Below are 21,784 nucleotides of genomic sequence, written 5' to 3' on the forward strand. Positions count from 1 at the left end.
ACAGATGAGGAAACTGAGGCTCCAGGTCTCATGATGGGTAAAGGGCAGAGGCAGAGCTTGAGCCAGTTGTCTGATCCCAGAGCTTCAGCTATTAAGATTGCATTGTCAGATGTGAAACCAGGTGGACCTGGGGTCAAATCCCAACCCTAGCTACTTGTCCACAGTTATCCTAACCCCTCTGAGCCCATTTCTTCACCTGTAAATGGGGATGATACATCCCACCTATGTGAGCTGTTTAAGAAGGATACTGGATGCTGCATTTGAAGAGTCTACCAAGGAGCTGGTATCCAGGAGGTGCTCAATCTATGTTCATTTCCCTTCTTTGAGACCCCCCAGAGCCCTCCTCATTCACACAACCTCATCACTGCTCTCTGGAGCCATGGGGAGTGCCCATGATTTGTTCTCTCACTAACTTCCTGGTTAACTTCAACTGAGCACATGCTCCAGGCCAGAATGCTGTGCTTCACATAGGCTGCCAAACAACCTTCCAGGGAGGAGCTACCTTTCAGAGAGGCTCAGCAACCTGTCTGAGGTCACACAGCCAAGCAGTGATTGCAGAGCTAGCATTTTACTCCAGATCTGACCTTATCCCTCCCAGACACCATCTAGAACCCCCAAGGGCAGCAAGTGGCTAGCTCCTGGCACATGAGCCCTGGGACATGAGACAGGCCAGGCAGGAGGGTGTGGAGCTTCTTGGGAGGGTCTGCTGTGGCTGTGGGACCTGAGCAGGCCTCTTGCCCCAGGATGTACCCACTGAGGTGATGCCACCATTATAGATGAATACCTACACAGCAGCTCAGATGGACAAGCCAAATGAGAAGACTTCCAGGAATTGATAAGCAACGTTGTCATGAACATTGAATTTTTCCAGAAACCTCCAAGGTAAGCCTATCCCTGTCTACCTGTCCCACCTTTCCCACCTGGGCCCAGGAGCTGAGTTGTCACAAGTGACATGGTGCCACGCTCCACTGCTACCCCCACTCTCCAGTTCATCTCAGGGATGCAGTGTCACAGCAATGAGAGGCGACTCTGGCAGGGCACTCTGCAGAGGAGAAAACCAAGGCACAGAGAGGTGCAGTGACTTGCCAAAGGTCACCCAGCAGGACTTATCACCAATTCTCAGGGATTCAATTGACTCATGAGTGATTTCTTCTGCTTTCAGCCCTTCTCCTGGGAGAAAAGTCTTGCTTCCTCCAAACCTCATGGCTAATCTCTAACACAGTCCTAGAACAGCTCCAGGTTCCTGTCTTTGTGACCTCCGGCAGATACCTAACCCTTCTGTGCCTCAGTCTCCTTGTTTGTAAAATGGCAATAATAATACATAATGAGCAAATCCATAGGTTTTTATGAGGATAAAATGAACAGTGACACATAAAGTGCATGGAATGGTGCTCAACACCTAGCAAGCGCTCAGTAAAGGCTTGCTGTTCATCATTTTGTCATCATCATTATTATTACTTGTATTGGTGTTATGATGCGCCTGGCTTACCAAAGATAGGACCTGATCAGGCTGTGGGTATCTACTTCTCATCCAGCCATCTCTCCACAGATTCTGGGGTCTCCATCTTTTTCTATGAGTTCCAGCATTGACCCAGTTCTTTTGCGAAGATCAAGCCGGCCTGGGTGCGGGCTGATCATGGGGCTGAGAAGACCTTCATCTTCGGGAGTCCTTTCCTCATGGATGAGAGCTCCATGCTGGGTGAGGATGAACAGACACAAGATCCTTAGGCTGCCGGCTCCACCAGGGTAGGGCGGGGCATGCAGGAACAGAGGTCTCAGGTCATCAGAGGGGACCCTTGAGTCTCCTCCAGGACCCACGTGACCTTGATCCAGGTCTGTCCCTCTCATAACCTTTCCAGAAGCCACAGGGGAGGAGCAGGAGCTGAGCCTCACCATGATGGCCCAGTGGACCCACTTCTCCTGGACAGGGTGAGTAAGCAAAGAGGCATGCCTGGCTTTCGGCCTAGACTACTCAGATCTGCCTCCCAGGGAGCAATACAGGAGACCTTTGTCTTCATTCATTCCTCCCAGCCAGGGATCCCAATGGCAAGGGGCTGCCTCCTTGGCCCGCATTCAACTGTTCAGAGCAATACCTGGAAATCAGCCTGGTGCCACGGGTCAGCCAGAAGCTAAGGAAGGCCCGACAGCAGTTCTGGGCAGAGACACTTCCCACCAAGATCGGGCAGTGGCAGCAGAAGCAGAAGGGCAGGAAGGCCCAGGGGGAGCTCGGAGGCAGGTCCTGGGTCTTCTGGGCTGGGGGCCAACCCGAGGGGTGGCCACGTCCCAACAAGGCAGCCTCCTTCACCCCTGCTAAGAGACTTTAACCCAAACCAGGCTGATGGGTGGCCATGTCCCTTAAAGCATCAGCCCCTCCATGACTCCTTTGACATATCACCTACTTCCCATCTAGGGGGCCTTGGCCCAAACTTCTCCTTCTTCCCACTTGCTTCATGGCGAGGTCCAGCTCATACCTCAAGCTCCCCAGAGGACCCTCCTCCTCTAGGAAGTCTTCCCTGCCTTCTCTGGTCCTGGCCCTATCTGTGTCCATTACAGCATAGCCCACTCTAAGCTAGCATTGTCAGTGTCAGTGTTTCTGTCCTCCTCTGAGAAGCTCTCTGAGTGTGGAAATCAGCCTGACCCCACTCTGCATCTCCCATAGTAGGATCAGTCAGGACTTGGAATCAGAGGATGCTTGGTGAGTGAGTGAAAGACTGAGAAAGTGTGAGAACGGTGACTGCTGGACTTGAACCCAGGCCCTTTAGGCACCACAGCTCCGCTTAGTTCTGCACAGGTGTTGTCTTCCCTGACCAGAAGAGTGGGCGGACTCCGACGGCAGAGACCTGGAGTCAGAGGAGTCCTGAGGCATAAGGGGATCCAGCCGAGAACAGATCTCAGGCCCCACAGGCCTCTGACTAGGGCTGAGGGAAGTCCCTTTGTCCGTGCTGCCCAGTCTTGGCCCTTGTACAAGGCAGAGCAGAGTCCAGCAGGGCCAGAGCCCTGACCCTTGGACGTGAGATGCAAGCTTCCCAGCGCCAGCACCTCACCCCTTTATGGCCTGCCTGGGCTCTTTCCTCCCGCTCCAGCTAGGGAAGATCACCTTCTGGGCTGCTTGGCACAGGTCGCGGAGCACCCACCGGGACACAGGAGAACAGGTTGGGGGAGGCATCTGGACTAGTGCATCAGTCAGGCTGTTGTCACGAGGTAGACGAGGTCTACCCACTCAGGCTACAACAGGTAAAGAGCAGCCAGAGGTTTTTGAGTAGGGGGGCACACATTTCTTTTTTTGAGGATCAATGCACCGTTCCCTTGAGAAATCTGGATTTTAATACGTATCACAATGACTTCCCCTGCCCCCGCTGAATCCCATCCTGCCGACTCTGGTCCCACACATACCCTTCCTCAGTCTGACTAAGTTCCTGGCTGCTGACGGTTACATGAAAAACACTTGCAGGTGAGACCAGTTGTGTTTGGGGAAAGTTTATTTGGGGCAGAAAAGAGAGTCATAAACCAGAGGGGTTCTGAGTCGTGCCATTCCTCTGCTCAAAAGCTCCCTGTGGCCCCGGGGCAAGTTCAAGTTCTTTATACCGGCCTTGAAGGCCTCCTATTCTTCTCCCCTCTTTCCACCAGGAAACTTGGCCCCACAAGCTGATAAGAGAGCCTGACAGGTTAAACAGGCCCCATTCACAGTGTGTCACCGGGACGTAAAGGGCTATAGGCGTGAGGAGGCATAGACCGGCTGTGACTTGGGACAGGGGAGGAGGGACATCTAAACTGAGACCTGAAGGACAAGCAGAAGTTGCACAGGCCAGAAGAGTAGGCTCGAGGGATGGGAACAAAGAGGAAGGGTGTTCCTGGTAGAGGGAACAGCAGGAACAAAGGCCTGGAGGTTGAGATGTGCTGAGAAAACACAGTTGTGTACATCTGGAGAGGCCAGTAAAGACCAGACTGTGAGGGCCCTTGTGGGCTGGACTGGTAACCCGGGGATGACATGAACAGGTTGGAGGTTGTGGGTGAGAGCGCGGACAGGGAGAGCAGGGAGGGGGTCAGTGGGGGCTTCCGGGTAGGTGGAAGGCACTGGTGGGCTCTAGATTTAGAAGCGACAGGCAGACCTGGTATCCAAGGGGACACAAAGGTGGGAGAAGGAAGACTTCCCGGGGCTGCGTGGAGGCGGGCAGGACTGGGCTGGGAATCAAGGGCTCGGTTTTGACCATGCTGGATGTACAAACAGGCCTCTTCCTGCGGGCTTGAGGGTGCAGCACACCTGGCAGCCACGGGGAGGCAGGGGTTGTCGGGCGGGGGACGTCACCAGCTTTGGTGTCACCATTGCCAAAGGGCTCTGAGGGGTTGGGCAAGCCTGCCGGTGAGGCCTCAGACCCTGTCTCACTGCCAACTTTCCCTGCCTCTCCTCCTCCTCCCCCCAGCTTCTAGGATTTTCTCCTCACTGGGAGGGAGGGGAATGGCCTGGCACGGCCCCAGTGGCTTGGGGGAGTGCTCAGACAAGGGGTGCTCCTGGGATTCCAGTCTTCTTGCCTCTCTATTCTCCTTTCCCTGGGCCACTACTCACGGAACTCCCCTCCCCTGCCGGCCAGGGCATCCTCCATCCACCGATGGCCCTGCCCCAGGACCCAGCAGCCACAGAGCTGAGGGGAGCAAGCCAGGGGCACCCACAAACTCAGACGGAACAGGCCCTGCAGGGCAGGGACTGGTAGACCCAGGGAGCCTCTCCGTGGCAGGGTGACAGGAAGGGTCCTGTGAGCACTGTGAGTGTGTGAGCACCAGGGGGTACCGCAGGATCAGACGTGCACACCTGGACCCAGCCACCAGGCAAGGGACTGGTAGATGCTCCCAGTAGACACAGGCAAGCATGTACATACCCAGCGCCAGACATAGATACTCACACACAGAGGGACAGGCCAACAGCTCAGCCTCTCCTGGGGGCAGCAGGGCGGGGACTTTTAGACGTCTGGGAGGATGGGTGGTAGAGAGCTGGGAGTGTGGACATTTATATTTACATTTTTATAAAATGTATCTTATAATTTACATAATTTTATATGTTTATAATTGTATATTTATATTCTTTATAAAATTAATATTATATAAAATTCGTATTATATTAGTATATATATATTAGTGTATGTGTATGTGTGTGTGTGTGTGTGTGTGTAAAACCATCATGTAACCACCAACCAGATCAAGATCTAGAACATTTCCAGCAGCCGACATGCCCCTTCCCAGTCAATACCCTCAAAGTAACCACTGTTCTGACCTCTATCATAAATAAGTTTTGCCCATATTAATGCATTTTAAAAAATGTTTTTTTTGGCCACATCACGCAGCATGCATGATCTTAGTTCCCCGACCAGGGATCGAACCTGTGCCCCCTGCAGTGGAAGCGGAGTTTTAACTGCTGGACCACCAGGGAAGTCCCTGCATTAAAAATTTTTTTAACTTGAGAGAAACTTCGCTAAAACCGCTTTTAGCATTTTGGCACATTTTCTCTTAGTTTTTTTATTGCATATTTGTATATAGCTGTGATATTAGCATGCATACAATTTTATACTCTGCTTTTATTCACTTAAAATCATACCATAAACAATTTATAACTTAAGTTTATAGTTATATTTATGTTGCCTGGTCCCCAGATACAAATAATGCTTCCCGTACTCACGATAGCATATATGACTATGGTTCATAGAAGTCTTTCTTTTAATGCGTTTCTGACTATTTTCATTAGGGTGGGACCCCTTATGAAAATAGTCAGAAAACTATGTGAACATTTTATGGCTCTTATACATTTTGCCAAATTATTTTCCTGCGGTGGTGTATCAATTTATCCTACACTAACAGTATATGTGAATATCCTTTTCATTGTATCTTTGCCACAATTGGTTGTCACCATTTGTAATTTATTAGTGGGAATTGTGACTCCTGGTTTTAATTAACATTTTATGACTACTAAAAATGTGGAATATTGTTTTCATAAGTGCTTACATATTGCCTCTGGATAGCAGAGCTGGGATGGAGACCACTCCACCTCAGCTCCTGTTCAGGGGTGTAGAGCACTCTGTCACGTGCTTAGGTGCCCCCAGTGGCTGGGGTGAGGGTGAGTAAAACACTACTGTTGGGCTTCCCTGGTGGTGCAGTGGTTTAGAGTCCGCCTGCCGATGCAGGGGACGCGGGTTCGTGCCCTGGTCCGGGAAGATCCCACATGCCATGGAGCGGCTGGGCCCGTGAGCCGTGGCTGCTGAGCCTGCGCATCCGGAGCCTGTGCTCCGCAATGGGAGAGGCCACGACAGTAAGAGACCCACGTACCACAAAAACAAAAAACAAAAAACACTACTCTTTAGAGCAGAACTCTGATGTGAGCCATTCTGTGTCACTTTGGGCAAGTTATATAACCCTTTGAACTTCCATCCATGTTTGTGTAGTGGGAACATAGTAACAGTTACCTTAGAAATGTTTTAGGAGGATGAGGTAAAAATGGTACATAAGTGTTTGGCACAGCGCCAAGCTATAATCAAGGCTCAGTCAATCACAGTCGTTGGCTATTCAATAAGTGGACCCAGAATTCAGGGCAAATCTGGGTAATATGATAGACCTTGGCCTCCTGGCTCTGTCCTGTGAGACCTCAGGCTGGTCACTGATCATCTCTGGGCCTCCAAGCCTCACCCCACTTCTCCCAGGGCAAATGAGAAGCCTATGTGAGAGGACCATGTGAAAGGGCTTTGTAAATTGCAAAGGGCTACATACACAGAAGAGATTTGAGATGGCCCCATGCTGCCACTGACCTGCCTCCATGCCTGAAGGGCCACCATTACAGCCAATTCTTTGTGCCTGGATATTGCTTATGTAAGACCAGGAGAGACCTGGGGATGTGGGCAGAGAGGTATTTTTGGCCACCTGCAGCTGGGGTGTGAGGGCGTGTTCACACCATACCAATACCAAATGCTGTTCCAAACAGCAGTTGTGTCAAAGTCTCCTAGAGAGGGTTGTAAATCTAATTTCCTGATGCAACCTGAGAGTCCCTTACAGAGGGTGTAGGGGGGACCTAAGAATCTGAATTTCCCAATGATTCCCCCAGGTGATTCTCATGCACAATCAAGTTCAATAAAATTTGGATCAGATTTGCCTTCTGTCACTTTGCAGAGTGAGCCTCCAGGGGACCAGGGCACAGAAAAATTCAGGGCTTTTTTTTTTTTTTTGCCATGTGGCTTGTGAGATCTTAGTTCCCTGACCAGGGATTGAACCCGGGCCCTCGGCAGTGAGAGTGCAGAGTCCTAACCACTGGACCACCAGTGAATTCCCAAAAAATTCAGTTTTGATAAATGGGGTGGAGGAGAAAGAAAGGACAGGGGTGCTTCAGGAAGGGGCAACAAATGAGAGGTCTCAGTGACCCTCGGCAACAGGAGCGAGGCAGGGTGAGGGCGTAGAACAAGAGGTGTCCATTGGCAGAGTCTAAATTCAACTTGGTGTAGTTTGTATCCATTGCAAGAGCTAGCTATGGTGTAGGTATGCTTGTAGTGTACAGATGTGAATGTATGCTACATATGGATACACTGTAACCTATATATAACTATACTTATATGCATGTGGGCACACATTTTTTAAAGATTAATTAATTTTTAACTTTATTTTTGGCTGTGTTGGGTCTTCATTGCTGCGGGCGGGCTTTCTCTAGTTGCGGTGAGTGGGGGCTACCCTTCGTTGAGGTGCACAGGCTTCCCATTGTCGTGACTTCTCTTGTTGTGGAGCGTGGGCTCTAGGCGCTCGGGCTTCAGTGGTTGTGGAGCCAGGCACGCTCCACGGCATGTGGGATCTTCCCGGGCCAGGGCTCGAACCCATGTCTCTTGCATTGGCAGACGGATTCTTAACCACTGCACCACCAGGGAAGCCCTGGGCATGCATTTAACTCTTGTGTTCCCCCATGGTTTTTTTTTTGTAAATGAGCTGTGTTCATATATACCCATGTGTGTATAAATCTGCGTGTACGTGTAAATATTAATGTGAGTGTGGATATATGTATGAGAATGCATATATGTGTGTGATTTCTTCCCAGAAAAATGCCAGGCAGATGTTAGCAACAAGAAAGATATATAGTCATACCAATATCAGACAAACAGAAATCAAAATAAATGACACATTTATTGACATTAAATGACCAACCGAAAAGTATTCATATAACAGACATGAACTTTTACGCATCTACCAACATAAATTTGAAATCTTAAATCAAGTAACGATAGAGAAAAATACTAAGAGGAACACAGAAAAAGAAGACAAATACACAACTGTGAAAAGCTTCAAGCTGGTGCTGGTGCCTGTGGCAGATGGGCCAAGGTGTTTTCGGTGTCCAGGGTGACCCTTCTTCTCTCTTCCTAGGTGCCTTGCATACCAAGGAGCCTCTAGTGGTTACCAAATATGGGACCCTCCAAGAAAGCAGGTACACGTGGGGAAGACACCCATCAATGCCTTCCTAGGAGTTCCCTTTTACAGACCTCCTGTGGGTGCCTGCAAGTTCACTGCCCCAGAACCCCCAGAGCCCTGGGAAGGAATCAGAGATGCTACCACCTATGCCCCAGTGTAAGAGCCAGAGGACTGTCAGCTGGGATGTGGGCAGACCCTGAGGAAGGCGGTGAACCTATGCCTGCCTCTGGGCCGGGGTTTGAACAACCCACTGAAAAGAGTGCTCTGTGTGGCCACAGGCAGTCCTGGCAACCATTCTGGGCCTCAGTTTCCAGACCTATATAATGAAGTGGCTGGTCCAGATGGTGTTTAAGGCACTGATAATGCTGTTCTTGATTCTCTCATGGGAGAGCTCCAGGCAAGGAGGAGGTGCATACTGACTGTGCCCCGAGGACCTGCTGGGGAGCTGAGTTTCCCTAAATGTGTGTGAGGAGCAGTAACACACACACACACACACACACACACACACACACACACACGGAGTGAACCCTGAGCTCTTCCCTCTTCCTTGGTGCTTGAACCTAAGAACAAGCCCACGTGGCACCACCAGCCCTTCCCCGCAGAAGGAGGCCAAAATGGGGAGGGCATGGGCTCAGTTTCAGTTTTAATGTCCCAGGGTCTCAGTGCAACCTCTAGCTGGGCTCAAGCCCTGAATCACATGAGCATGTTGGGACAATGGCTGCCCTTTGACGCACTGGGCTTGGCAGTTTACCAAGAACAAGTGTATTTACTGTTTACATAGACCATTGAGTAACCCACTGTCCAGAACATTCTGTGGTGAACATTAACAATGTTCAGCATCAGTTGGATAAAGTATTGGCTTTAGAAAAATGTCTACTGTGAGAACCTGGGTGTCAGGTGATATAGAAAACTACAACTACCACACTGGATGTCTAGTTGTTAAAAACACAGTGTCCACTGTTTTTTTTTTTTTTTTTTTTTTTTTTTTTTGCGGTACGCGGGCCTCTCACTGTTGCGGCCTCTCCCGTTGCGGAGCACAGGCTCCAGACGCGCAGGCTCAGCGGCCATGGCTCACGGGCCCAGCCGCTCCGCGGCATGTGGGATCTTCCCGGACCGGGGCACGAACCCGCGTCCCCTGCATCGGCAGGCGAACTCTCAACCACTGTGCCACCAGGGAAGCCCCAAAACACGGTGTCCACTGTTAGAACATGATTGACTGTTACTAGAACACTGGCATGTTGGTTGTTAAAACACTGGCCATCACTGAGAGAAACCAAGGTATTCTGAACATTGTGTGACTGTTATTTGGAACTCCATGGATCAGGTGACAGAAGATGGAATAACCATTGTTAGAACCCTGAGGATCAGGGGTTTAGAGATTGGGGTGTCCCTTGCATAGAAGTCTGGGTGTCAGTTGTTGGAGCATGGGCCATGAGCTGTCAGACATTGGCTGTTTGGAACACAGAGTGTTAGATGTAAGAATGTGTGGATGGCTTAGAACAGACTGTGGGGTGGCAATTAAGTGGGGAACAGGGAGAGAGGAAGCTGTTACAGAGATGGTGGCTTCCACCAGAGTAGTTACAGTGGAGGTGGTGGGAATGGTCAGGCTCCAGATTTATTTTGAAGGTAAAATTGACAGGATTTGCTAGAGAATTGGATGTGAGCCACGAGGGAAGAAGAATAATCAAGGATAATAACTAGTTTCAGGGCAGAGCAGCAAGGGGAATAGAGGTACAATTTACTGAAATGGAGAAGACTAGATCAAGAGCAGGTTTGGGCAAAACAAGAGTTCATTTGGGGGCATGTTAAGTTTGACATGTCTAATATATATCCATGTAGAGATGTGGGGTAGGTCGTCTGGATAAATTGAGCTGGAAGGAGACTGGTCATCAGCAGGTTAACAGTGTGAAGCCCTAGGCCTGAAGGACAGCAGCTCAGGAAAGAATAATCAGCATGAAAAGAGAAATGAGGGTTGAGGCCTGGGGCGCTCTCCAGCTTAGGCCAGGAAGAAGAGGAGGTGTGAGGTGGCAGAAAAATCAGGAGAGTGGGATTACAGAAGCCCAGAGAAGGAAAGCTGTTCAAGAAGGAGAGTGTGGTCAACCATGTAGAGGGGCTACCAGGGCAAGTAAGATGATGAGAGAGATTTAGCAAGATGGAAGTCACTGGTGACCTGGACGAAAATGGCTTTGGTGGCGGGTTGGGGACAGCTGCCTCAAATGCTTATAACCCCTGTTCTAGGCTGTAAGAGGCCTGGCTTTCCTGCTGGGATGCTGCATGTGATTTATTGGACAGCATCCTAACGACATTAGCTGCTGCCGAGAGGTCAAGCAAGGAAGGCTGAAGACAATCTGTAGAGACAGAGACAAGCTGCCTGCTCGTGACCTTGGAGAGGCTGGTGGGGGCGGAGGGAAGGACAACTTGTTGAAACATTTGGCCTTGAGGGGAAGAGAGAGATAGCATAGTTGTTGAAGAAGGTGGCTGGTAGAGGATAGGTTTGGACCAAGGTATGTTGAAGTGCTGTTGGGAAGACTGAAAGGGAGCAGGTGATGCTCTAGGGTTAGGGAGGTGGGAGTGGATTACACCTATGTTCACACACACATACACACACTGAAGACAGGCTGGGACAAGAGAAAGGAACAGAGGAATAGGTAGACAGTGATTCCTGCATTCAGTCAAATGGGCCCAGCCCCAGCTGTTATAAGAATAGCCACCCTCAGGGCTGGGCCAGCAGGGAGAAAAGGCAAGGTGGACCAATAGCCTAAGTTCCATAAGTATACCAGATGTCCACACAGTGCAAGGCACAGGGCCAAGTGCCAGGAATCAGATGAATACACCTACATCCCTGCCCTTTGGGAGTAAAAACAACCAATCAAAATAACTCCAACCCGGTTTTGTAGTCAATGGTGGATAGAGCTTTGGGAAGCACAGAGGGGAAAGTGCCCAGCAGGGGGCGCACCACTTAAGCTGGACCTTAAATGTAAGTAGGAGTTTGCTGGGCCGAGGAGAAGGCATTTGGTAGACAGAACAGAAGTACAGGGGCTTGCAGGTGAGAGGCAAGGGGTCATGTGTATTTGGAACAAAGAATGGCTGGGAAGGAGATGGAAAGGAGGGCCTAGGTCAGTGTGGGTGCATGAGGGCAGGAGGAGCCAGGGAAGGTAATGAGGAGGGGAATGACATGGTCAGATTTGTGTTGTCTATCAATCTCTCTGGCCAGCATGTGGAGGATGAGTTGCAGGGGAGATGAAGAGGCAGGGGCAGAGTCCTGACCAGAGTGGTGGTGGCCTTCACAGGGCAGCAGCCCTGAGATGGACAGAGGGGGCCTATTCAAAGGTTGTTTGTGAGGCAGAACAGAGACTGAGTGGAGGACAGGGCATGAAGGAAAGGAGGTGCCCAGGGCACCCAGGTTTATGGCTTGACAGCACCAATGTGTCTCCAGCAGGAGCAGGGAACCGCTTCCCAGGCAGACCCATAAGGCAAGGCACAGGCAGGGGGTGCCAACCTGCCTCCCATCCCTGGACCTAACGTTGGTGAAGGCTGCTAGGACACGGATACACACACGCACACACATACACACATATTGCCTGGATTTTGCTTTGGGTTCTGGCCCCTCACGGCAGAACCTGGGTTGAAACCACTCTCCCCACTATTCTCGCAGTGCTGGGCCCCAACTCACATCGTGCCCACAGGTGCCTTCAGGAGTCCTGGGGGCAGATCACCTCCATGTACTTCAACACACACAAAAAATACAAGTGGCTGCATTTCAGTGAGGACTGTCTGTACCTGAATGTGTACGTGCCAGTAGGAGCGCTCGGGGACCCTCTGCTGCCTGTGAGTACTCAGCCTTCAACCACGCACCATCCCACTCAAGCACCCCACTGTCCCGCTCAGGCCTCAGCCCTTCTCGCCCAGGTGATGGTCTGGTTCCCAGGACACGCCTTCCTCGTGGGCTCCGCTTCCACGTATGATGGCTCCAAATTGGCAGCCCGGGAGAAAGTAGTGCTGGTGCTTCTGCACCACAGCCTCGGTGTCCCGGGCTTCCTTAGGTGGGCGGGGCCGGGAACCCGAGGCGGGGACTAGGGGCGGGGCCTCCTCTGGACTTGGGCTCAGGGAGGGGAGAGGAGAGGATTGGGCGGAAGGAAAGGGGCACGCCCTATGGGGCGTATCCGCGTGAGGGGCGTGACAGGGGCATGGTCTAATGCTTGTTGGAGCAGACAGGTGCTTGCTACCGCCTCAATGGGGCGGCGCCCAATTATAAGGAAGGAGATGCGGTGGTAAGACCCAGTCTCTGAGGGACACAGGGGGCGAGGCGGGGGCCCCCAGCACCCAAGCGTCGGGGCTCCGGACCCTGATCGTGAGCCCCGCGCGCTCAGCACAGGCGATAGCCAGGCCCGCGGGAACTGGGCGCCGCTGGACCAGGTTGCAGCTCTGCGCTGGGTGCCGAAGAACATCGCAGCCTTCGGCGGAGACCCAGGTTGGGTGACCTTGTTTGGCCAGTCATCAGGGGCCACGTGCATCTCGGGACTGGTGAGTGCAGTACTCAGATAGACCAAAGCAGGGACGCAGGCCCGCATGGCCTACGGGTTCTGCACAGATACGTGTGAAGATTTGCATATGCAAGAACATTCCGGTCCACAGACCTGCCCTCACCCCTGCCATGGGTACCGCCCCGCACAGCCAAGGATGTCCATTACATTCAGGGAGCACTGATGAGAAAACCAAGCCAGCCCAGGAAGGGCAATGCTAACACTATGGATGTGGTGGGCCATAAAGATCACCCAGCACCTCCTGCCCCTCCACATTCCCCCAGAGCTCTATGCCTGAAACAGAGGCCCCCATCTGCCCTCTGGGCAGGGTTGGGGCCACCGACCAGGCCTGGGAGTCAGGCCTGGGCTAGAGACTGGGCTTTGCCCCTGACTCCTGGGGTACCACTGACCTGGAGTGCTCCTGTACTGTGGGTGTAAGGTCAGGTGCCCTGCGAGGGACATGTGGCTGGGCAGTGAGCAGGGACCACATCACACAAGGCCTTGTGGGCCACAATAATAATGCTCAAACACTGGAGCACATTCCATGTGCCAGTCACTCTTCTAAGCACCTTAGATGTATTCACTTGTTAATAACCTCAACAATCCAAAAAGAAGAGTATTCCCTTTCTTCCCTCTGCAAAAAGAGAAGTCTTCTCCACTCTACAGATGAAGAAAGTGAGGCCCAGAGAAGTTAAGCAACTTTATTGAAAATTCACTGGAGAGCAGGGAAAGTTTTTTTTTTAAGGTCAAGTCTTGTATTTATTTATTTATTTTTGGCTGCGTTGGGTCTTTGTTGCTGCATGTGGGGGCTACTCTTCGTTTCAGTGCGTGGGCTTCTCATTGTGGTGGCTTCTCTTTCTGCGGAGCACGGGCTCTAGGCGCACGGGCTTCAGTAGCCGTGGCACGCGGGTTCTAGAGCGCAGGCTCAGTAGTTTAGGCGCACGGTCTTCAGTAGCCGTGGCACGCGGGTTCTAGAGCGCAGGCTCAGTAGTTTTGGCGCACGGGCTTAGTTGCTCCGCGGCATGTGGGATCTTCCCAGACCAGGGCTCGAACCCGTGTCCCCTGCATTGGCAGGCGGATTCTTAACCACTGCGCCACCAGGGAAGTCCCAAGCAGGGGGAGATTTTAAGCAGGGGAGTGACACAATCAGATGTGCATTTAGAGTTGGCTCAGTCTGCTGGAACTGGGTTAAAAAGAAGCACAAGCAGAGGCTTGGAGACCAGCTTGGGGTGGGGGGTGACATATCTAATGGGGGCTGTTTCTGAAATAGAGGTAGAAAGGATGGACAGTAGAGGATGGCTGCAGAGTGATGCAGGAGGCCAAGTGGACAGGACAGGGGCAGCTGCAGCATACGAATGACCAGAGGATAGAGGGAAGGCCCCTGGGGCTAGGTGGATGCTATGGGTAAGGTGTGGTGTGCTAGGTGTGCCAGGGTGTGGCTGGAGCAAGTTTTGGGCACATGAAGTCTGAGGTGCCCAAGGGACAGGATGGGGGTCTCAGATATGGTTGTTCCCTCCAACTTGGGCAGCAGAGAAAGGCTAAGAGCTCTCAGTGCAGATAATTGGGGCCCTGGGAAGCATATGGCCCCCTCTCCCACACTGCTAGCCCAGCAGCAGAGGGAGGCCCTTTCTGGTTGTTACACCAGCAGAACCACTATAACAACACTAGATCCCCTCTGGGACCCCTGGGGCCCGTTGAACAGACGAGAACAAGGATGCCCAGAGACAGGACGGCACTGGCTCTAGGTCTAGGACTCCAGCCCAGAACTCCTGACTCCCTCCCAGCTTCTGCCCTCTCTGAGCGCCTTCAGGCTGCCCAGCCATGGCCAGTGGTCCCCACTTTTGCATCTCATGGGTGCAATTCTCCCCACCCCTGCAGGTGGCATCACCCCTAGCCTGGGGTCTCTTCCATCAGGCCATTTCCCAGAGTGGCACCGCAGTGCTAGAGTCTTCATCACTTCATCACCTGGCTGAGGTTTAGCTGGGCTTGATTCACGCCAGTGCCTACAGGGGACATTCTGCCCTGAGGATCCAGGCTGGTCCAGACCTGCTTCTGAGGGTCCCTCAGTTCTCCCCTCCTCAGGCTTTCTCACACAGGTCTGGGGAAGGGAGTTTCTCCAAACAGCCACCCAGAAGCTATGCTTCCCCAAATTAGAGGGAGAGCAGCTGAGCGGAAGCCAGTCAGGCTGCAGCAGCTGTGAGGATCATAAAGGACTTTGGGAAACTCTAGGACCTTCTCTAGGAATTCAAGCAAGAACTCTGGTAGGCAGCCTGGATGGTGAGCTGGGCCCCTGCCTCCCATCGTCCCTGCCTCATACCCTCCCCATCCGCCCCGGAGGGTACCTCTCTTCCTGTCTGCTCCTCGCGGATGGCGCTCCTGAATGAGGGGGTTGGAGAGGGCTACCCACTGGCCTGTCTCCACCCTGTCTTCATGCCTTCGCTGGGATCCCCCGATGGCCACCCAGAGTCCTTCCTAAATCCCCTGCCAGACCCTACCCCGCAGGGAGCGGTTCTCAGAACTGATTAGATCTTGGTGAAGACCCCAGGACAATTCTGTGGCTTTTCTCCAAGTTTACCTCGGCTCGCCCGGGCCACTCTGAGCACGGAGGCGCACCGCTGCAAAGCTGGCCTAGGAACCGGGCGCGCACACGCGTCTCCTGCGGGCCCCTGCGGCTCAGCTCGCCCCTTCCTCTCCTCCAACACCCCGAGATCCCCACCCACTGAAGCAGCAATCACCGGCCGTGGCGGCTGGGGAAGGGCCAATTAGTGCGGGAGACGCAGCCCCTCGGCTGTGCCCGCGCTGACCGCAGCCCCGCAGCGCCGCCGCCGCCGCCTTCCCTGCCCGGCAGACAGCGCCAGCCGCCTGGGAGCCCCGGGGGACGCGCCGTCCGGCCTCCAGCCAACTGCAGTGATGGATCCAGGCGCCTGGCGTGGGGCCAGAGCCCGGGCGGACGCGAGGGCGCCGGGAGCTGCAACTCGCCACCGCTGGGTGGTGGGGGTGAGCGGAACGGGGCCTCCCTCCCTGTGAGGGCTCCTGCACCCCCGACGGCCTGCGCCCCGGCGCCTGCCTTCTTCAATAGCCAGGCAGGCGGGCTGCAGCGGCGCAGCGGCGGGCGGGTGGGGGTGGGGGAGGGTGGGGGAGGCCCTCTTACAGCCTCAAGGTCCTTTGACTTCGGGACCTCCGAAGCTCTGGCCTAGGCTGGCCGAGCCCAGAGCAGTTCCCTTTTGGAAGCCTTAGCAGGACCTGGCTTTAGAAAGCCTCGGCTTGTGCTTGATTAAAGCTCCCGTGCAAGAGGAGGTGGGCAGAAGGGTGGGTGGGCAGTGCCGGGCCACAGGTCTCTTTCACCGATGCATGAACGCATGGACTTCCTCCGCTGGGTCCCTGCCCTGCACAACCTGCCTCACCCACCTGTAGGCTTTGGGAGACCCAAGAGGCATCAGGCTTGCCCTCCAGGAGCCCTCAGGCTGTGGGCAGAAGCTCCAGGGGCTTGGCTGGGATCCCAAGCTAATGGAAACTTTGCGGTCCAGGGAGGCTTCAGGTGAAGGAAAGGGGCAGGCACTTCAGGGCTTCCCCTTCCCCCAACTGACTCCTTTTCGGCCCAAGCTGGACACACTGGAGCCCTGTACTGAGGGACAAGGTGGGCCTAAGCCCAGGACACACTCTGGATGAGGCTGAGGAAGGGTTTGGCAGGAAGGTTCACAAATGGGGTTCACCAAAGAGATCTACTGCAGGATACTTCTGTTTCCCCCACCTGTGCCACAAGGGGCTGGGTTAGAGGTGCTGAGTCCCTTGACCAGTCCTGGATGCAGTAGTGTGGGGTTCAGGGTGGCTTTTTCCCTTTGACCCCCCCCCCAACTCAGGTCTGGCCTTGGTAGGGAAGGGCTGGGGGCCTGCCTTGTGCCCTAGAACCTCACTCAGGCCCTGGTGGGCCAGACTTCCTGTAAGGGAGAAGGGATCACTTCTAAGGGAGTGAGAATTCCCCTTTCTCCGTACCAAGCTCATTAGCTGTGTGTGTGGCAGGGGGGAAAACTGAGAAATTGGGGCATGGGGACTGAGTGAGGAAGGGAGACAATGACACAGATAGCACCTTGGGTCCTTTGTGGAATGAGATGACAGCGCATTGAATTAAAGCATGAGGAAAGGTACGGAGACAGGTGAAAGAGACTGTGGAACAATCTGCCGAGAAAGCCAGGGAGTGGAGGAAAGAAACAGAAGCAGGTGGACACACGCCCAGACAAGCAAATGGACAGAGAGACAGGGCAGTGCCGGGGGCTGTCCAGACTGGAGAAGGGCAGTACCTGGGCACTCAGAAGGGGGCAGTGGGCCCTGTTTCTCATCTCAGTTGTCTGGCTGCCGAGACCCTTGGGGGCACGATAGAAATGGTCATCTGGAAAGGCTGTGGGAGCACAGGGATGACCTATCTTGGGTTGGGTTGGGGTGTCAGGAGGGCTTCCAGGAGGAGCACCTGAAAGGACCAGTAGGAAAGACTGGAGGGGATGGAGGTGGAGAGGGAGGGAGAGCTGCGTCAGAGGCGCAGCAGAAAGACAGGCCTGGAGGCAGGAATTAGCCTGTTCCATCCCAACAGTTCTGCGTCATTTTGGCCCACACAGGACAGCTAAAAGAGGAACCGGGCCCAGAGCTGGAGGACCAGTCCTGTAAGCCTGGGAGAGAGCACGGCCTCTACCCTGAGGTACTGGGGAGCCAAGGGAAGGACATGTCCTGGTCAGGCTTATCTTCCAGGAGGTTACAGAGTACAGAGCAACTGGAGGAGGAGAGGGAAGAAGTGGGGAGGCCGGGGGAGGGTGGTGCAGAACTGGACAGTGAGTTCTGGACATGGAACAGAGCAAACAATTTCATAAAGCAGATGGGCGAGGTCAACTCTGAACACCCCCTCTCCCCCATCCATAGGTGGGCCCCTGGCTCAGAGCTCTCCCACCCAGCCCAGCCTGGGAACTCATGTGAACCCTCCGCTGACCGCAGCCCCGCAGCGCCGCCGCCGCCGCCTTCCCTGCGGAAGGCGGTTGGGGTATCTCTGCCCCAACCAAGTGGGACCAGGAAAAGCCCCAAGAGGGAGTCCAGTCCAAGGTGAGGGCACAGGCAGGGCCAGGTGTTGCTGAGGAAGCTCCCCCCTCCACGCCCCCTCCCCCTGCATAAGCTAATCAAGATAGTACTGCAGCCTCCTGCCACTGACCCTCTATCATTGCAACGATAGCTCCATGGCCACAGGGGGTTGAGTCTGGGCCTATTTGTCTGTGGAGCAAATCAGAAGGGGAGGAAGGTCCACGTGAGTCCTGAAAGAACTCAGAGGCTGAGAGCAGGTGGCCTCACGGAGCAGAGGTCAACATATCTCTTTTAGGCAGAGTTTGGGAGCTGTGTGTTCCTGTCTGGGCTTGTTCCTCTGTGTGTGTCCTCAAGCAAGCCACTTGCCTATCTAGGTCTGGTTTCCACTCTCCAGTGCACTGGGAGCAATCTCTGGGGTAGGACGCTGCTCCAGCCCCGGGCCCTCCCAGCTATGGTCCAGGACTCCTGTCTACTCCCAGCCTGTTCAGCCGTAGGTGCTGTGGAGGGGCACGCCTGTGGCTTCACCAAGGAGTCACTGGGTGACCATTACGTATCTTCTACTGTGAAGGAGCCAGGACCCTTTTGAAGGGGAGCCTGAAGGTGGAAGAAAAGCCTTTCAGGAAATTAGCACTAGTGGCGGGAAAATTCATCAAAAGCTGACAGGGGCTCCTGGTGCTGATTCATGTCTCTTGCCTAAGGAGCAGCTCTTCTGGCCTGAGGGAAGGACTAGTAGCTTCCAGGGCCTTCCAAAGACCCCAGACCCAAGACTCCAAAACGCTGGCCCTGTTGCTGGGGCTCTCATCATCTGGTGGGGACACCACCATGAGTTTTTTGCTCCTGAATCATGGGATTCTACAGTGCTAGGAAAGGCTGCTGATGGACAGGGGACTTGGGTTTGAATACAACTGTTCCTTCTGCTCTGTGATCTCAGACACTCGGTGGGCCTCTCTGATCCTCTCTGCCAGGAGGAATTCTGACCTTGCCTGCCTTCTAGGTGACGAATACATCTATAATAACTCAGCATATCTGGGAAAAGAATAACTTTTTGAAGAGGGAGGATGGAACCATATCCAAACAACTGTTGGTAGTGGGACCGAGGCAGCAGGGAAACAGTCTGGATGTGGACCTCATTCTGGTGGCACAGACTCCCTCCCACTTCCAGGTATTATGGAAGCCAGAAGAGCTGTTGCAAGACACACCTCCAGGGAGCACCATTTACCTGGTTTACAGTGTGAATGAGCCCCAGGATGTTACCTGAGCTCCATGCCCTACCTCCTCTGAACTTGCCACCTACACGCACAAGTACAACACCCATGCCTCAGAGAAGGCTCTGATGGGATCTCTTGGTTACCACCTAACCCAAAGCATCCACACTGGACAGTCTTTGCAGCTCCGTCCTCCCCTCCAGCCTGTCTGTGTTTACCTTCAGCTCCCAGAACTGGTCCAGCCACCAGGCCAGCCAGATTACGTGAAGCAGAATCCTTTGAAGGGGCTATGGATGTAGCAGACCCCAGAGCCACAGGGAATCCCTTCCAGGGCCACTCTGACCCTGGCACTGCCACTGTCTCTGGCTCAGCTACAAAAGGAGGCACACCACAGGCAGCTATCCTCTGCTGTAGGAGATCATTAACTCCCCAGCCTTGTTAAGCCAGCTTCCTTTTCCAGGCCCTTCTTAGCTCATTTTATGTTGTTTTTTTTTTTTGAGGGGGTTTCTTTTGGCCACAGTGTGAGGCATGTGGGATCTTAGCTCCCTGACCTGGGATCGAACCGACGCCCCCTGCAGTGGAAGCATGGAGTCTTAACCACTGGATGGCCAAGGAAGCCACCTCATTTTGTGATATTTTGACTGGACCTTGTATGGACTCAAGTTGTTATCCAGTTCTTCCCTTGATGGTCAACATTTACAGCTGGATTTTTATCAAAGTATGAAGTTGTACAAATCCTAGAATTTCATAGCTAGAAAGGACCTTAAAGATTGTCATAGCCACCATGCTTTGAGAGTTTATAACTTTGTGTCAGACACTTTGTACAGATGTTTTTGGCTGCCCAGTATATCCTTTCCTTTTCCTATGACATCACCCTGTCCACAGAAATTCACAGTGTCCACACTTCAGGGATGAGCACGTAACCCAAATTTGGCCTATTAAACTCAATCCCAAGATTTTTGTGGGAATATCAGGAAAGAGTAGTCCTTACCTCTTGAAGGTGAGTCAGCATGTGAATGAAGCTAAAACATAACAAAGAGACCGAGAGAAAGAGAGACAGACAGACGGACAGACAGAGACAGAGAGACAGAGACAGATTTCTGGTTTCAGTGCTTGAACACCTGGATCTATCTAGCCATGCCTGAACCAAGAATTTTCAATTAAATGAACTGATACATTCCCTTTTTTTGTGGAAGTTAGTTTTAATTGGGTTTTTGTCACTTGAAGCCAAAACAATCTTGACAAGTATGAGTAGATGTCTCTGTCCTCAATTTTTTGATTAGAAATCTGAGGAACCAGCTAGCTCTGGGTTCTCAGGCAAGTCACTAAAGCTCTCTGACATCAGGTTGCTCTGACAAAGATTGAAAGGACTGAATTTCTTCAACTTCAGGACTCCTTTGCTCTCCTGGGATCTCTGGAGCTACCTGGCCACATGCCCTTAAAAGAATCAATCACTTGTTCTGAGTCTCAATTTTCTGAGCTACAAAATAGGACAGTCATTCCTTCCCTCCTTACCTTGGGAGAGTCCAGTGAGAAAGTGTTTGGAAAATTGCTTGTACTAAAGCAAATGTTATGTAGTGTGCATATTATACAAAGGAGGAATCTCAGCTCATACCAGACAACCATTGTCCCAAAATGGCTCATATCTCTTCCAAAACAGTTTTTTAACACTTTTAAAAATAAAACTTAAGACATTAACACATATTTATAAAGAAGGCTTACCCACAGCCTCTCATTGGGCAGGATCTAGCTCAGGACAGGCCCAGGTAAAGTAAGGGATATGGCACCGAGTGAAGCTTGCTTGGGAATCACTCTTTGTCACAGCTGAGCTCTCTAGGAAGCTTTACCTTCAGGCTGTTTTTTGTTTTGTTTTGTTTTAATAAATTTATTTATTTTTTGAGGCTGCGTTGGGTCTTCGTTGCTGCACGTGGGCTTTTCCTAGTGGCAAGTGGGGGCTACTCTTCATTGTGGTGCGTGGGCTTCTCATTGTGGTGGCTTCTCTTGTTGGGGAGCACGGGCTCTAGGCGTGCAGGCTTCAGTAGTTGTGGCACACGGGCTCAGTAGTTGTGGCTCGTGGACTCTAGAGTGCAATACTTGTGGCGCACAGGCTTAGTTGCTCCGTGGCACATGGGATCCTCCCGGACCAGGGCTCAAACCTGTGTCCCCTGCATTGGCAGGCAGATTCTTAACCACTGCGCCACGAGGGAAGTGCCACAGGCTGTTTTTTAAGGAGTGCCCTTGGGATCAGAACCTGTTGATGGGAGAGGAAGGAAGCAGAACTGGGTGGAGGGAGAAGCCAAGCTCCACTGCAGGCCCAACAGCAGCTTCAGCTGACTCCACGGGGAGCTTTAGAGCTATTATGACCCATCAGCATTGCCCTGCTGGGCCTTTACAATCCCATCTTGATCAGTCATTGGATGTGAGCTGCCCAGGAAGGAAGAGTGACCTGCAGGTAGCTCTCTGCAGCTCAGGAAATCCCTGAGGGGGATAAGAGCATCCCAGCTGCTGGGGTAACAAGTCATTCACTGAAGAGAGATCTGGGTGGTGCATCTCTGTGTCCATGTTAATCAC

General features: G+C 52.8%; 1 protein-coding gene and 1 pseudogene across 1 annotated transcript; both read left to right on the top strand.

The window, feature by feature from the left end:
* The first annotated feature begins 208 nt into the window (after nucleotides 1-208).
* LOC137214523 (carboxylesterase 3-like) lies at nucleotides 209-8,008 on the top strand (annotated as a pseudogene).
* Nucleotides 2,689-21,113, top strand: CES4A (carboxylesterase 4A). Its single transcript, XM_067718405.1, is given in 9 exon segments — nucleotides 2,689-2,695; nucleotides 8,380-8,430; nucleotides 8,433-8,580; nucleotides 12,111-12,467; nucleotides 12,795-12,948; nucleotides 14,826-15,944; nucleotides 16,362-16,485; nucleotides 17,558-17,637; nucleotides 18,383-21,113. Coding segments are annotated over 6 exon segments (819 nt in total). The 3' UTR covers nucleotides 14,928-15,944; nucleotides 16,362-16,485; nucleotides 17,558-17,637; nucleotides 18,383-21,113.
* Nucleotides 21,114-21,784: the final 671 nt, after the last annotated feature.

Source organism: Pseudorca crassidens, chromosome 20 (genome assembly GCF_039906515.1).
Source record: "Pseudorca crassidens isolate mPseCra1 chromosome 20, mPseCra1.hap1, whole genome shotgun sequence".
In the NCBI taxonomy this organism is placed as follows: domain Eukaryota; kingdom Metazoa; phylum Chordata; class Mammalia; order Artiodactyla; family Delphinidae; genus Pseudorca; species Pseudorca crassidens.